This window comes from Branchiostoma belcheri, unplaced genomic scaffold (assembly GCF_001625305.1).
Source record: "Branchiostoma belcheri isolate BF01 breed outbred unplaced genomic scaffold, Haploidv18h27 scaffold91, whole genome shotgun sequence".
Classification (NCBI taxonomy): Eukaryota; Metazoa; Chordata; class Leptocardii; order Amphioxiformes; family Branchiostomatidae; genus Branchiostoma; species Branchiostoma belcheri.
This window is the reverse complement of record NW_017804587.1, coordinates 684,431-700,411: the sequence shown is the minus strand read 5'-3', so window position 1 is coordinate 700,411 and position 15,981 is coordinate 684,431. Positions and strand designations below refer to the sequence as shown.

The window sequence follows — 15,981 nt, the reverse complement described above, 5'->3', positions numbered from 1 at the left end:
CTGCGACCTCCTCGACTTTCCTGCGATGAACTGAAAATTTAAATCTCACCACGTTTGAATCTGATTGGTCGAGACAGTTGCGCGTGCGCATTTTGTACTTGTCAGAAGCGCCGACTAGCAGGTTGTATCAGTACTGCAAGCAAATGTTCACCATTAGCTGCAGTAACAGACAGTCACCGCCAGAGGCCGCTGTGAGACCGCTTCAAAATCAAGACAGCATCAAAGCATATAAGATAAAATCGTAATGGTTTTACTTATCCTTCAGATCGTTTTTGCTATATAAGCCATACCGAATTATTTATTTTGTAATAAATTTTTTTTATACTCATGATGCTGATTCAAATTTATTTCAAGCATACATAAGTTTATTTCCAGTTGTGTTTGCATGCGTTCAAGCCACGTATTCCACGCTCTGCGATAAAAAACATGGCAGGTCTGCAACGCCTTGTTCTGTCCGTGGCGGTTGTTCTGACGGCCTGCTGGGCTGCCGAGGATCAGAAGGATGAGATCTGCTTCCAGCAGCCACAGAGAGGCACGCTGTACCCGGGCATGCAGTGGCCGGGATCCACCGAGCACGCACTCACCGGCAGCAAGGCGCAGAGTGAGTCACACCACGTAGCTAAACCTGCAACAAAAGCATAGTTTTTTTGGCTCACCAAATAATTGTATAATTTGCAGTGGTCAGAACTGCCAACATCAGGGCACAATATACACCTTGAACCACCTGTCCTTCGTGCAATTACGCCTAAAAGAACTAAGAATTTTGCCATAGATAGAAACAAAATTATGGTACATGTAACACCTTGCAGCAAAAACGGCCCCTCCCCTTTTTTCCACGTGTGAATATGCCAGTGAAACCAGCAGGTTTTTCGTCGTTTTCCAAGTCCTTTCAGCACAGTTTTAATATGAGGTACTTGTGCAATGAGATGTAATGTTACCCCGGTTTGTGCCACGTCTTCAGAAACTGCCCACATACACACCTCTTCACACCTGAGCTCACCTGAAAAGGTGCACAAACTTCGAGCACCATTGTTGACATGTGATCACCTCTTATGTCCAATAATTTGAATAATGGCAAGGTTCAATGGGTAAGTTACTAACATTCAACATACATTTTGTACTTTTTTTTCATTTGTATGTGGGGAGATTGCTCAATAATTGTTCATCATAATAGTAAAATCATAACCACTGTTTTTTTTTATGCAATCATAATCCAAATTACGGCCTTTATACCATATCAAACTATACAACAGTATTTCTTTCTAATGCCAAATAATTGTACTTACAAGAGTTGTTTTATTGAAGCATAAATATCAAGTGCTATTGATAACAGGTATCCATTTTATGCACGAATGTTAACACCTGTGAAGCCAAACAGTCATTAATTATTAATAGTTTGAGAGTCTCCAAAATACTCTGAGAGTTACACGTATGTATTAGCATCCAGCCATGTGTATCGCCTACACAACAATAAGGACATGTTTGTTCTCATTTTTATTCTCCCACCTGGTCCACACATCTTTGTGCTTAGGTGCATCTAAAATAAGAGGTAACGTATATTACTGTATGTCTTTTTTTTTTCGCTACACGTAAGCACCTTCTTGAAGTCCAAATGAAAATTACATGTGTGTTGTAAAGTAGAAAGTTGAGCCTTCAACTTTTTATCCATTAGATCCACCAGTAAATCACTTGCCCTGTTTGAACAATTTTCACAATTTTTCATCACCCAGAGTTACACTATAACCCAACATGACGCAAGATGCCATATGGTAAGCTTGTACCTGATATTCAAGAAGAGAGTACATGTACTAGTAATTATGGCCCGGGTATGTTTACAAGGCCTGTTAATTTCCCACATAAAGTGGGTGTGCTTCCATGAAGGGTCTTATCCTATTTTTCTGCCGTACTTTTTAAAGGTTGATATTCATGTTTATGTTCCAGTCTCGAAGCCCGCGCCAGACTTCCAGGGTACAGCTGTGGTGAACGGGAAGTTTGAGGAGATCAAACTGTCGGACTACAAGGGGAAATACCTCGTCTTCTTCTTCTACCCGCTAGACTTGTGAGTACTGCTCTCCAGAACTTTCCATAGAACTATCTTTGGTGCTGTTGAATGGTGCTGAGTGATTATGTGAGTTGTCAAGAGAATCAAGAGAATACAGGTTTGATTTCTGGCATTCCTGGCAAGACATTTTGTCCTTGAAAAAGGCACCTCACATGACTTGGTTAGGGAGGTAAAAGGTGGTAGAAGGAGAGGGATGCCGTGCCCTAGACACAGTGGATTAACTATTGTGTGTAACTATGAGACTGAGAGATATTGATGTTTCATCATATTGTGATCACTCGGTATCACCATATTGTCTAAATTATCTAAAGCATGAAATTTTGTTGCCCTCTGCAGCACGTTTGTGTGCCCGACTGAGATTATCGCCTTTAACGAGCGCGTGGAAGAATTCCGTAAGATCAACACGGAGGTCGTGGGTGTGTCGGTGGATTCCCAGTTCACGCATCTCGCATGGTGAGTTCAACTTCTTTCCTACGCACAATATTTAGAGTACTACAAAATCCAGTTTGTAGTGTTATACATACAATGTATACATCCCAACAAGTTACCTACTGCTATGCACACATAAGGACAAGAGTGAATGCAATGATTATTTCTTTCCAATCTATGTTGAGCACGTTGGCAGAATGCACTGCGCCTGCGCGAATACAACCTTAAACAGAGGCGTTGCACACTTGTTTGTAACATCACCAACTTCTGTTGCTTGAATGTTCTCAGAACTTTTTTCTTTTTCCCCATAGGATCAACACCCCCCGTAAGGCCGGTGGACTCGGCCCCATGAACTTTCCCCTCCTGTCCGACCTCACGCACAAGATCTCGCGAGACTACGGAGTGCTGCTGGAGGACGTGGGACACACCCTCAGGTTTGTCTGTTTGTTTATTTGTTTGTTTGTTTGTACAGGTAGTTTGGAGTGACTTTTCTGTACATTTGTTTTGAACAGAATAGGAAGAAGAAGAAGTGGAGCAAAAACAATTTTTTTATATAGGGTCAATATAAAAAAAGTAACATTTTAACATCTTCCACAGGGGACTGTTCATTATTGATGACAAGGGGATCCTGAGGCAGATCACCATGAACGACCTTCCCGTGGGTCGTTCTGTGGACGAGACGCTGCGATTGGTCCAGGCTTTCCAGTACACTGACCAACACGGAGAAGGTACAATGCGCAGAGATTTTTTTTGGGGGGGGGGGTCATGAGGTGATGCATGATGCCTTTTCAGGTAGCTACTGGTGCAATACAACTTTGCTACAGCTGGTGTATTTAGCCAGGCATGGTCCTGGTCACCCCTACTCTTTTCATGAAATGACATTTCAAAACTTAACTATAGACTATCATAACAAATATGGAAAAATAAAGAATGGTGAGAGAGCAAAATCTTGTAGCAGAGTTTTATTCCATTGGTGAAACATAAGCTTAAGTGCTTTTCTGTTCCTGTGTGATAATTGTCCTGTTTTTGTACTGTTCTCATGTGATTATTGTCCTGTTTTTGTGCTACAGTTTGCCCCGCTGGCTGGACCCCAGGTGCAGACACTGTAAGTGTAACTTTTTTTTTCTAGAAAAATTCAAGGAATGAAAAAATTGAATAAAAGAAATTGAGCTCAAAACAGATCTCTATGACCATAGCTAGTTATTATGGAATCAAATATAATAGCATATTATATAGAAGAAAGAAAGATCTTTTGAAAATTTTACTTTACATTTAGCAACTAGTTAAATATATTTACTTGCAACCTTTGACATCCGTCTGATTTTCGTTTCAGATCATTCCAAACCCCAACGACAAGCTGAAGTACTTCGAAAAGGCGAACAAGGACTTGTGAAGAAGAGCCACCTTGCATGCAACTCTTTACTGTATTGCACCTTACCTAGCAATAGGGGCATTACCATCAAAAAGTTATGAAAAGTGTATCAAATTCCTTTTAATCAGTTTGTACTGGTATTATAAGCATAAACTTGGAGCTGTGAAAAATATTGAGAAGTCGTTGTCTAAGGCCTAAGGTGTTTCCTTTTTTTGCATCGTAACATTTCCAATTTTGTGAAAGAATGCAATCTTATGGTCAGTGGTATGTGGGTTGCTGTCAGCTATGCAATTGGCAGAAGTGGAGAAACTGGTATATTATAGCCACATGTGTTAGGTTGATATGAGTTTATTACATGGTATTGAATTGATCATGTATATCTACTATATTCTGCTCTAGAAGGAGGAATTAAAAAAGTATTGCCACAGAAAATAAAAGTATCCTATGTCAGTGTTCCCTTGGTTTTTAGATGAATTTTGTTTTGACCATCCACATAAGATGTACACTTTGTTTGGTGTCCTATTTTGCAGTGGTCAAATTTCGTTGTGCAGTCTTTGAACAATTTAATGTAGACTAAAACAGCATCTTGGGTTTCAAAGGTTGAGTATGATTCATTCCAGGGATGATCTGAGTTCATATGTTACCATGGCAATAAAGAACAGGCTAAGCTTTACAGCAAATAAAGCCACAAGTCACAACAGTTTGCGTGTTGTCTTCTTTTAAAGACTAAATTTCTGCTATATTAAAAACCTTGTAGTACACTGGGTCTTTCTGTACCCAGAATCCTTTCTGAAATATGTGTAAAAACCTCGAATTTGAATTGTTTTAGGAAAATACCAGCCAGTCAAAAGTTCCAAAATTTTGCGTGCAGTTCCAGTACTAGTCAGCAGGTGTCGCTTCTTCCGCTACCGCGGTTTGAACTTTTTGGCGGGCTTGACGTCACGCCGCCAGCTGCCAATCACACTGGCCCCGCCCCCAGGATACGGAACAACAAGTACACACGCTAGCTGGTTGCTGAGCTCGGAGAAAGGTCCGGGTTTTCCACGATGAGAGCTAATTAGAGGCGAGGTTTTGCGGTCAAAGCCACCAGAAAGAGGTCTAAAGAAGTAGAGGAGTGCTGTGGAGGTGTTGTAGGGGTCTAAGACGTCGGAAAGGTGAGTTTTTATCTTTAAGAAAAGTTGGCGATCGGCTGTGTTGTGTTGCACCGCCTCTTCCGGTGTGAAGGGGGAGGGGGGCGGGCTAGCAACATTTATATGATGTAGAAACTTTCATATAGTTTTCTTCCGAGCGTTTATGTTTTGCCTTTTCTGGAGTATAATTTCATAAACCCAAGTGTTTGTTTGATGTACAAAAGTCGACAAAAAATCTGCAAAGTCAGCAGCAGTTGAGGAATATAACAAGGAGTCTTTCCAAGAACTTGTGTCTTGACAAGGAGGATAAAAATCTGTCTCCAAGTCGATCATGGTTTCAAGACGATGGTATCTATCTTAAGATTACTCCAGAATGTTAAGACTTGTCTGTGAGGCACTATTTGGTGCCAGAATTCACCTATAATAATTCATAGCATTTCTTTCTTGTGTTAGAGTTTTATGATAAACTGGGAGAACTGACCACAAACATATCATTTTGACAGAAGAGGCAGATTGTTTTGTACCCAGATCATTGATTCCCTAGATGTAATTTTGCCCATGGGAAAAATCAGCATTGTACGAGGGCTTTAAAAGGTGCCAGTTAGGAATCCCTCCCATAGGACTAAACACAACAGTATCTATGATTACTTAGTGTTTATGTGCAATTAAAAAGATACTCTCACTACAAGTTGTGTGTCCAAATCTAAAGAACATACTATAAACTATAAACTGCCACATCACATATCAAGTTGTCAACACACCTGTTCAATACTTATGTAATGTTATATGTCTTCAGAAAGATATAGATTGCGTTAGCCTTTTAACTGAAGGACCACAGTCTTCTTCAAAGACAGAAAAGGTCTCAGAACATGTAACGGGTTTCCTTTCTTTAAGAACAGAGACTGTTTGAACAAGCCTCTGCTTTGCCTTTTGCCAACCTGGTGATAATCTCTGAACATGATAACTTACGAGTAAAGATTGGTAAATAAATACGATAAATAAGAAAGAAATGATTCTAGTCACATCATACAGTCAAGACACTTAGTACTTAGTGTCCCTTACACTTTGGTTACCAGGATTAGGTTTACCCGTGCTGTTCTGAAAGGCGTGGTCTCTCCTAACACATTACTGCTGTGTGAGTAGGATCAGCAGAGATCAGGGCCTTTGTTCTACACACCATCTCACCTGCACATTACACAAGCTCTGTAAATACTGCGGCAGGGGGGGACTCACACGTCACGGCTCAATGCAGGCAAAAAAGTCAAATGTCAACTGGATTCATCTTAAAAGATGCACTCAGACTCCTGACATACAAACCTAATCTCCAAGCAGATCTTTTGATGACTGCAAAACATACTAAGTAAAACAGTTAGTGAGTATTGAATTGGCAAGACTTTATCATTCGCGGGCAGTATCCAATATGCCACCCCCAAAAAAAGATACCAGTACAAAATGAAAGCCTGGGAAAAAAGCTGAAAATGGGAAAAACATTCAGTTTTATGATGAAATTGCCAACTGGTGTTTACTTATTACTTTTCCTCTCCATTTCCTCTTGAGCATCTTTACAAATATAGGCCATCTCAAAGGGGACAGCAGATCTATTGAACCTCACCCTTCAAGTCTATTGTTGTTGACCAGCCACAGCTAATCCATACTGGCAGATAGAAACCCACAGTCATCTGTCACATCTGACAACTTCCATCTATTCATGATTTTTTACCTCCCAGGAGGACACGACTGTACACATGTACAACACTGGTAACATGTCCTCTGGAGAGGTGGCACAGAAAATACAGGAAATGCATACACAATAAAATCATTATATTCTTCTTACCAAACTTTCTACGGCTGTTAAAAGACAATTAGCTGATTGCCAATTAAACTCAGCCCTGTTTTTAGGAATCCACCTGTTTTGTAGCAGGAATATACTATCTCCAAATGCCAGGGGAGTTCAGCCTAGGACTATTCCATCTATTCAGCACAAGTAAATACATTTAATCTTTAAACGTGACTTCAAAGAAACACGGAAGTCTTTGTTTTATAATGAGACCAAACCGCACTTCTTCACACAATGCTGCTGTTGTGTATAACAGGAACTCTTGGTAACGCTCCAACACTTCAACTGGTCTTAATAAGTTAATACATATCATCAGGTCACAGTCAAAAGGTTTTAAAAAGGACTTTGTTTGCACATCATATCAGACGCAATTTTCATGGTCAGATTGGGTAAACAGCAGATCTGATAATAAGTGAACATATTTATTCTGCCGCTGGTAACCGGATAATGGGTGCTGTTTAGAAACGGTGATACTCTCGCCTTGAAGTTATTTTTGTGTGCAGATTACTGAGTTTGCCGTCCTAATCCTGAAAATAAGTCTCTTATTCAGTAGGGGTTAGAATGTTTTGTGGCACAAATTTGTCACCTTGGTGATCGGTTATTAGAGTTCCATTCTGGTAATGGAAAAAGCTTGTTATTCTGTAATCTAATAACTTGATAATTTTTAATTAGACTTCCGACCTTGCTGGCCCATTATTGTACATTGTATATAATCGTGCTGCGTGTGTGTGCATAGCGTCAAGCGTTTCGACATATGTTACTGTACATCTATAAGAAACTGTCTGCTACAGAAAGGTAAGAGTTTGTAGAATGTTAGAGAACAATTTTGAGTAAGCTTTTTTTTAATCAAGTGTGTCAACATTACTTTTTAAAATTTAAGATTGAAAATTTTTTATTAAAGATAATGAGCATGTGACCCTATAGTCTATGCCTAAATTTTTCTGTTTTTTTTTAATAGCTTTAAACTTTAGCCTTGGCATTACGTAAGTAACCTTGGCTTAGAAAGACTGCATCAAGGCAAGATTCAAAACATGCTACAAGCCTACAAGTGATTTTGAAAGACATTTTCTTAATGAGATAGATAGATACAAGTACCAGTAGATATGTCAGGAGTTCTTTTCACGATTGTCACGACATTTTACTTCTGACTAATCGGAGTAGACTAGAAGTTTGAAAGTGTGACAAACGTGTGACAACTCACGTAGAAAATTACTGTTTACCCGTAACCCTTGACAACCGTAGAACCTGTCAGGGTAAAATGTAATAATTTGCATGTTTGCCACGTCGCAGGCATACAACATGCCGGGGTCTCTGGATCAGACTTTTCTTATCAGTTTTACCCAATGTAACACCACAATCCAACAGGTGGTTTTTATCTGAATTCATAATCTCCACTTAGAGTTCTGCATTCTTCACAACATATTGAAAATGACAGACAAAAGGAGGTAGGGTCTTGTCTGATTTGGTAACAGATTTGTGAAATTTTTCCTTTTGTTATATTCTGTTGATATGTCTTTCTATGTACATTGTTTGTCTTTATGTATATAACAGTGTTGGTATGGGTACTTTCTCATGGTTGGTTTAGTCTGCCTGTTACTACTGTATGTACCAACATGTGGTTTTCTATTGTGTTCTGATATGGGCTGAAAACCTAGAAATACATGTAAGATGACAGTTTTTCAGCTACTGTAATTATGAAAGGTGTAATGACTTCGTCTAATTATGTTTTTGTTGTCATTAGAGCTTGTAAGTTCTCATTAGTACACGTGACCCCTACTGGGAAGATAATGAGAGGCTCGTTTGAAAAAACATGCCAAACCTTCCTCGTTAGCAGTAAATTAAGACTAATTACTTGCTGTATACAGTGTCAGTTTGTTCCTGTAGTTTGCTGATTGTGTGTGTAAGAAGTTGTTAATTTTTGTGTCGGAACTTGAAGTCAAAGATAATATATTTCTTACATGTTGTTACTTGTAATTGTTCCTATTTATAGCTGACAGTATTCATGATTGTGGGGGCATTTTCTAGCAGAAGATGAAAAAAATTCAGGCATTTGTTGTGTGCATTGACTCTTGTTTTTGACATGTAGTATACAATTGTATAATTGTATATATTCTTTCATACGTTGAAAGTAGATAGCAGATCAACTGATCTTTATTTTTGTTATTTTCCCTTTCCCCAGACCTGTTGAACCATGAGTGAGACAGTGACAGTTACAGAAACCCAGCCAGCGAACGCTGACGACTTCGATGATTTTGAGAAAGCGCTGGACTCACTGATAGAAGAGGACGACAAAAAGGTGAGAATCTTAAGTTTTCTGCATTGTGTCTTGACCCTGAACGTCTCTAAAAACTGAAATATGACCTTCCACAAATACACGCAAGAGTGTTTTTACAACAATGGTTCTAAGCACCTGTAGAAAATACAGGTATTTGCACCAGTGGTTAGCAAAAACAGGTATAAACACACCTGTTACGCTGAAAACACACCTGCGTGATACAGGTATGTCATGCCTCAGTCTCTAAGAGTTACCTGGGCTGCTGTGGCCTCTGTATTACAAAATCAACTTGGCAAGAGGTAGATTTATTGTAAGTGGAAGTCTTGGGGATTTATTTGAACAAAGCACTTCTTACTGTAATAGGTAATAAGTCAATGTTGTCATGGAGTGAGCATTAGCAACTGCTGAGTCCAAGTGTGTGGATGTGTCATGCCCGTAGCCAGGGGGGGTTCGGGGGGTTCGGAAGAACCCCCCCACAAGGCTCAAAGGTCCACTTTTTGGTCCACTTTTTATGTAAAGGTCCACTTTTTGGTCCACTTTTTATGTAAAGGTCCACTTTTTGGTCCACTTTTTATGTAAAGGTCCAAGAGTTTTCTTGAAAAGATGGACTATAATCGTAGAAAAACTGCTCCCTTTGTCATTGAATAAAAACTTATCTCCGATTTTTTCTTTGAAATCCTCTCAAAAACGCACGAAATGCCATTTTAGAAGGTTCATTTTTCAAAATTTTCCGGGGGAGCATCGCCCCCGGACCCCCCTAGGAACCTCGCGCCTTCGGCGCTCGCCTCGCGCCTACGGCGCTCGAGGTCCCCTTAAGCAGTCGGAAGAACCCCCCCATTCAAAATCCTGGCTACGGGCATGTGTGTGTTTGGTATTACAAACAGTCGCTACTGCCAATTGTTCAGTGGTTTAGGCCATTCTAACAGGGTTTTTAAGTACAGCCACTTCTACATAAGGACCACTTGGTCAATGTGATCACTCTTTGGTGGTCCCTAGATATTTTTCCCATGGACACAAGCATTAAGAATCCTGTCTAGTGACAACTTGTCCACATAGACCAGATTTTATCAGTCCCCTGTATAGTCTTGGGCAATTTTATCTGTACCAAATATTATTTAGCTGGAACATGACTCATAACACTGACCACACCCCACTGACAGTTGTTGCCACAACATGAGAGAAGAGTCTAAATTAGGGACAGTCATCTAATAGCACGAAGGAGAATATCTCATAAAATATTTATGTTCTTTACTGTAACTCTGAAATGTTTCAACAAAATTGTTACCCTGCAAAAGAATTTATCAGCTATGCTGCATATCATTTAAGGATAATCCTTGAAACATTGAAAGTTATAAGAAATATTTTTCACAAGCATGGTGAATATTTGTGACCTGTCATATCAAATCATATTTTAGACCAATATGCCAGAAAAATTAACTGTTGGTTGTCAAACAAAACACATTCTTCTACATCAAAGGAGTTTCCATACAAGAAGCACTGATATGAATAATTTATTCTGCCCCAAATCCCCAGATAGTCCTCCTCAATAGTGTCAGTGTTGTGGGTTGACTGATGGACAGTTTTATTGTACAGTACATGAATACATGTAGATTTACTTGGTGAAGTGTTGCTAATGCAGGTTGGTGACCTGTGTACTTGTGGTGATGTAATCATATGATATTCTGAAGGATAAAACCCCCCTGTCATTCCAACTACAAGCCTGACTTGTAAAGTTGTATGTAGGTCATCCAATGCAACTTGTATTTTTAGCAGTTTTTGGTAAACACGGAAACTCACAAAGTCATGAATAAATGCTTATTAAGTTATAACTTTTTTCTAGGTAAACATCTTTTGATCACACGTGTCTTTCCATACAAATTGTATTTTTAGCATTTTTTGTTGGTTGGTTTTGAAACATGAAAACTGAAAAGTCATGAATGAACAATTTTTCAAAATATTTCAAACTGCAAATATGGCAAAATTTAAGGGCTTGTCATTGACATGTATAAGTTTTCATATTTTCGTAATTGAATACAATATTCTTTTTCCTTTTTAAGGTCGACAACAAGGAAACATCAGAAGAGGTAACCGAAGACAAGATCGACAAAGAACTTGAAGAAAATGAGAAGGAAGGCCAGAAGGAACCTGAGAAGTCTGAGGAGAAACCTGAAGAAGCACGGGCTGAAACTCCTTCAGGTGAGAAAAGTGATGAGGATGATTATGCCATCACAGACGAGCAGCGCGCGGCAGAACTGGCTCTTCAGCAGATGAAAGAATCCCTCGAGTACAACGATGACGACACTCTCATGGACGGAGATCCTCCGGAGTACAACGTCAAGGAACGTCTCAAGGAACTCAACGAGGAACTGGCCAAGGAGCCTCTCGTGGAGGAAGAGAGTCGAGAAAGGAAAGTGTTGTTTAAGGAGAACTTGGTTGACTTGGAGGTCCCTCCGCCAGAGTACAGCGACGAGGAAGCAGACGGAGCCGCGAAAACGGACACGACGGAAAACGTGGCAGAGGACGTTAAGGACAAATTGACTCTCAGCGAATCAGAATCAAACAGCACAGAAAACAACGCAGAAGCAACCACAGCTGACGATAGTGGAAAGGGGGAAGAGAATGGCGATGGGGAAAGGGTTTTAGTCGAACGGGAGGGAAAGTTTGAACTCGTTCACGTGTCAGAACTACAAGGAGAGGAGGAAAAGATACAGCAGTCATTCGCGCCTGTCACCACTGCAGAGAACAATGACACAACACAGGACAATGACAACACAGACGAAGCAGACAATGACAGCTCGTCCACGCAAAGGTCGCAGGAGACAAATGAGCTGTTGCCACGGCCACCGGACAAGCCCCGCCCGGCAACGGCAGCCGGCGTATCCAGGAGACCGGCGAAGGTGTCTACCCCTCAGCGGGCGCAGTCGGCGTCATACACGCGGGAGGAGTACGTGAAGAGGAGTTCGCCTTACGGTCTCTCGGACACGCAGAAGAAGCTGATGAAGGAACGACAGAAGGCGATCGCGGAGAGGAAGAGACTTGAGGAGGAGAGGATGAAGGAGGAGGAACAGAGACGGAGAGAGGAGGCAGAGGGAGCGTTCCAGGTGAGGATGTACCTGTACTACCTGGGGTCGGGTTTCATTTGGGTTGCCAAGCTTCAGTAGGCAACCAGATACTGTTATCTTTATGGTCACCTTGGCTCTTTTGGTTACCAAATGTGAGCTGTTTTTAAATTAGTTTTTCCCAAATTTGAAACTAAGATATTTAGTCAAATTGATTCTGTTTTGGTAATAAGGATGTGTAAAGAAGAACAAAATTACCGGTAGAAAGGCTTCTATATACATAGCAAAAGAGTTGACCGTGCTGTGTGTATGACTTTGTGCTGCCATGGCAACGGCCTTTCTGTGTTCTGTGTTGTCCTGGCACGTGAAGGTCATCAAAAGGTATTTGAAGAAGGAACTTATTTACTTATTTTTATTTTGTATTTTTTTACCCCAGGCATGGTTATCACAGAAGAGAGAACAGCACCGTCGAGAAAAGGAGGAACTTCGCAGGAAGAAACAGCTGGAACAGGCTGACCAGGTGAGGTGCTGGATGTGGTGAAAACCTTTAACCTTTACTCTGCTGCGGTGGCCTCATAACACAACAGTTGTGTTGGGTTATGAGGCTAGGCAGCAGAGAGAGGGTTAAGGAGGCATTTCATGTATCAGAAATCTTGTTCCTCCTGTGCCATTGTGGTGGGAAAGATTATTTTTACCACATAAAATATAAAAATTGCAAATAAAAAAACAACAAATCACAGCTTTTTCTTGGACAATATGCACCCTGCTGTTTTGTGTGCTGTGGCATCGTCACTTGATTTGCTTTCAAGAAATCATGAAAATCTTGATGTTGAAAAATTGAAAAAAAAAGTGGTCTGTCTTTCTCTGAAAGGGGTTTTGTACAGTTTTGTTAATGATGAGCACAATTTTATTCTGCTACAAAGTGCTGCCGTGTTTCCTAGAATGGTTGCAAAAATGACCCATTTGAAGCCATACATGGTTGGAATGAAGGTGTTAAACTTTGTACCAATTCTCACCTTGCATTAGCATGGTGTCAGCAGGGACGGAAAGCAGTCTGTCCCACCGGGTGGCTCAGAGGGAACGGATGAGGTAGAAAATTTACTAGTATGAGTTTCTAAGGGCTTGGTCACATTGATCATATGATTGTTGTGTGAACTCAGACTTGAGATAGCCGTGCTTTTGTAATACAAAATCCAGCAGTTGCAGTCTCATTATGGAAAAGGCTGTCATAGATCCTTGTCCATAGCTTATATTCCACAACATCAGACTCATATGACAACCTTCAACAAATGTGACCACACACAAAGTAGGTTGGCTTTAGATACAAAGGGACTGGTTGTTACTTCTTGGTCTATGTCAGTGTGAGATTGTTGTTTTTTTTTGCACCGCCATATTTTTACTACACTTGAGCAACTAGTTTTAACATTTATGATAGTGGGCTTTTTAGTTGCTTTTTGTTGTCTTACTGTAGCACTTCTCTCCTCTTCCTGTTGGTAACTGGTCCCATGTTTTGGTTTCAGGATGATGATGATCCACAGGAGGCCTACCAGGAGTGGCTCAAGGCCAAGAGAGACCAGAGAAAGAAGGAACGAGAGATAGAAGAACAGAGGAAAAGAGAGCAGGAGGAGGGATTCTACCTGAGAGCAAGAGAGGACTGTGATAAAGCTTATAAACAGTATGTATCCTTCTGCTTCTGAAACTATTTTTCTTTACACTGGCTATTTTTTTTTGTATCTTAAAAGCCAACTTAAAATGGCATTTGGATGCAAATTCTACCCTTACAGTAGCTACTGTAGTTATATATTGTGATGAATTGCTTAAAAGTGCACTTGAAAGGTCAGTGGAAGCCATCACAACAACAGCAGTGTTCCGTATCCGAGCAGTGTTGCTAGGTGTATCTCAGGTTACAAAACATGGCTTCTCTAATGAAGGGTGGACGCCCTCACTGAATTCTTTCTCTTACACTTCAAAGTCTATCCAGTAAAAGGGTAGATTTATAATGGCAAGAATGGTCTGTGTGTCTTCAAAAGAAAGCTGTCTGAATAGACAAATGAATGTTTTTGTCACAGTCAATACAGTAGCACTTCTTTCACTAGGTCCTTTTAGTCGCAGGTTCTATTGATGGATCTGACCTTGAACCTGAAGGTCAAAAGATCACAACTTTTGTCAGGAACGTGACTTTCTGGACAAGGAAACTTTTCGTTTGTATATTGGAAGTCAGCCACGAGTAAACATCTCAAACTAAAGTGTTCAGTTCAGGAAGGGTTTGCAGTAATTGATTTTAGGTGGTGTTTCAGTGCCTTTTTATAGAAACTTATTTGACTTGGAAAAGTTGTTGGAGATGTTAAATGTACGCTGTTTTTTTCAAATTTGAAGTTGCCAGACATGAGTGGTATTTTGAGTTGCCAAAATGGAAATATGAAATAGCTAACTTGACACTTTCCATAAACATCTTAAATATCTTAAATTTTCCTTCGTCTTCCTTAGGTGGTTAAGAAGGAAGAACAAGGAGATCCAAGAAGAGAAGATGGCCACCAAGAAGAAGAAGAAGCGTCTCAAGTCTTCCGAGCGCAAGTCCAGAAAATCTCAGGAGCTCTCGCAGGCCATCCGACAGGCACAGGCCTTCAGATACGTGGACTACTATGGATATCGTTTCTAAGAGAGTGGGCACCCTTATGTTGTGCAAAAGACGACTACAGTGTATATAGCTACACAGAGCTAGTTTAACTAGTCTAGAGATTTTCAGTCAAAAAAATTGATTACTGTATCTTACAAACTATGGTACACTGTAAAGTACTGTTGATTGAAGAAAAAAACTTTACTACCATATCATAATTTTGAGATGTATATTTTGTTCTGACATTGTACATGTTTGTAGCCTTTCCCTACATTGTATTTTCGTAGTTGAACTACCATTGAATGAGGAAAATTATTCAGATGTTACATTTAGAAAAAATGTTTTAAAAGATAGCCTTTTTAGTCTCAAAACTATGCCTTAATTAAGGTTTGTTCAACATTGTAAATAACAGTTACATTTGATGACTTCTGTTTTTGCTTATTTGATGTCTCAGGTTCCTAATTTGTGGTGCATTTGTTTGTTTGATCATTGGATTCTCTATTGTTTTATGCTTTTGTGTTAAAGTTCATGTAGTATTTTTTGTGACAACTTGATTTGATTTTTTGTTAAACCAAAAGAGAATCTGTAGTGTGACTGAAAGCAGAATGCTTCAAAAATGCAAGAACTTCAAATCAAACACACCAGTTTTTCAAGTAGATCATTCAAAATCTGTTCTACACTTAATGGTAATGAAGTACATGTACTTAGCAGGGTACATACTTTTATTTTTGTCTCTCGTGTTGCTCTTGCTTGCCTGCCAATTTTGAACAAATGTTTTATAATTATAGCCCAGAGCCGAAATTTTGTACAGACCTGCCAACATTTATGATCTCCGGGTTTTCCCCTGAACAGTATTCCACTACTTATTTTCTACTTCTTGTAAGTGACAATAATCTTCTTCATATTAGCGCCTTATTAGGAAAATTAGACGTCAGCTGATATTGTTCATGTTATAATTCGAGCAACAGACTGTAAAAAAAATGCTTTTACCTCAAATGTATTTAGAGACTTTAGAGTTGTGCAATAGTCACTAGCAGTAGTATCTGATTCTTATGTTGTGTGCAGATAGTTTGAGTAACAAAGAGACTTTGTTTTATGATATACCAAGGCTGTTGTGTGCTTTGTATGTATAGTTACAGTAACTGTAGCTTGGTCTGGAGTCCTGCCTCCAAGAAATCATAAGTTTCAAATTCCATCTGT

General features: G+C 39.8%; 2 protein-coding genes across 3 annotated transcripts; both read left to right on the top strand.

Annotated features, from left to right (window-relative positions):
* Positions 1–393: 393 nt before the first annotated feature.
* LOC109488070 (peroxiredoxin-2-like) lies at positions 394–4,304 on the top strand. Its single transcript, XM_019792223.1, has 7 exons — positions 394–601; positions 1,942–2,059; positions 2,399–2,515; positions 2,803–2,925; positions 3,089–3,219; positions 3,562–3,596; positions 3,825–4,304. The coding sequence occupies exons 1-7, from the start codon at positions 427–429 to the stop codon at positions 3,882–3,884; spliced, it is 759 nt and encodes a 252-aa protein (XP_019647782.1). The 5' UTR covers positions 394–426; the 3' UTR covers positions 3,885–4,304.
* A 521-nt stretch (positions 4,305–4,825) lies between these two features.
* LOC109488051 (coiled-coil domain-containing protein 181-like) lies at positions 4,826–15,882 on the top strand. 2 transcript variants are annotated; one of them, XM_019792198.1, is made up of 7 exons: positions 4,826–5,017; positions 9,010–9,126; positions 11,163–12,206; positions 12,601–12,684; positions 13,191–13,253; positions 13,685–13,839; positions 14,652–15,882. In XM_019792198.1, exons 2-7 carry the CDS (start codon positions 9,022–9,024, stop codon positions 14,821–14,823), a joined length of 1,623 nt encoding a protein of 540 aa, XP_019647757.1. In that variant the 5' UTR covers positions 4,826–5,017; positions 9,010–9,021; the 3' UTR covers positions 14,824–15,882. The 2 variants fall into 2 exon arrangements, with proteins under 2 accessions (XP_019647757.1, XP_019647759.1); XM_019792200.1 differs by lacking the exon at positions 13,191–13,253.
* Positions 15,883–15,981: the final 99 nt, after the last annotated feature.

Excerpts from the sequence above, each read along its gene's own strand:
- LOC109488070 (XM_019792223.1), top strand. The coding sequence starts at position 427 with ATGGCAGGTCTGCAACGCCTTGTTCTGTCCGTGGCGGTTGTTCTGACG. Across the intron at positions 602-1,941 it reads CACCGGCAGCAAGGCGCAGA|TCTCGAAGCCCGCGCCAGAC; the intron begins GTGAGTCACACC and ends TTTATGTTCCAG. Across the intron at positions 2,926-3,088 it reads GACGTGGGACACACCCTCAG|GGGACTGTTCATTATTGATG; the intron begins GTTTGTCTGTTT and ends CATCTTCCACAG.
- LOC109488051 (XM_019792198.1), top strand. The coding sequence starts at position 9,022 with ATGAGTGAGACAGTGACAGTTACAGAAACCCAGCCAGCGAACGCTGAC. Across the intron at positions 12,685-13,190 it reads AGCTGGAACAGGCTGACCAG|CATGGTGTCAGCAGGGACGG; the intron begins GTGAGGTGCTGG and ends ACCTTGCATTAG. Across the intron at positions 13,254-13,684 it reads GCTCAGAGGGAACGGATGAG|GATGATGATGATCCACAGGA; the intron begins GTAGAAAATTTA and ends TTTTGGTTTCAG.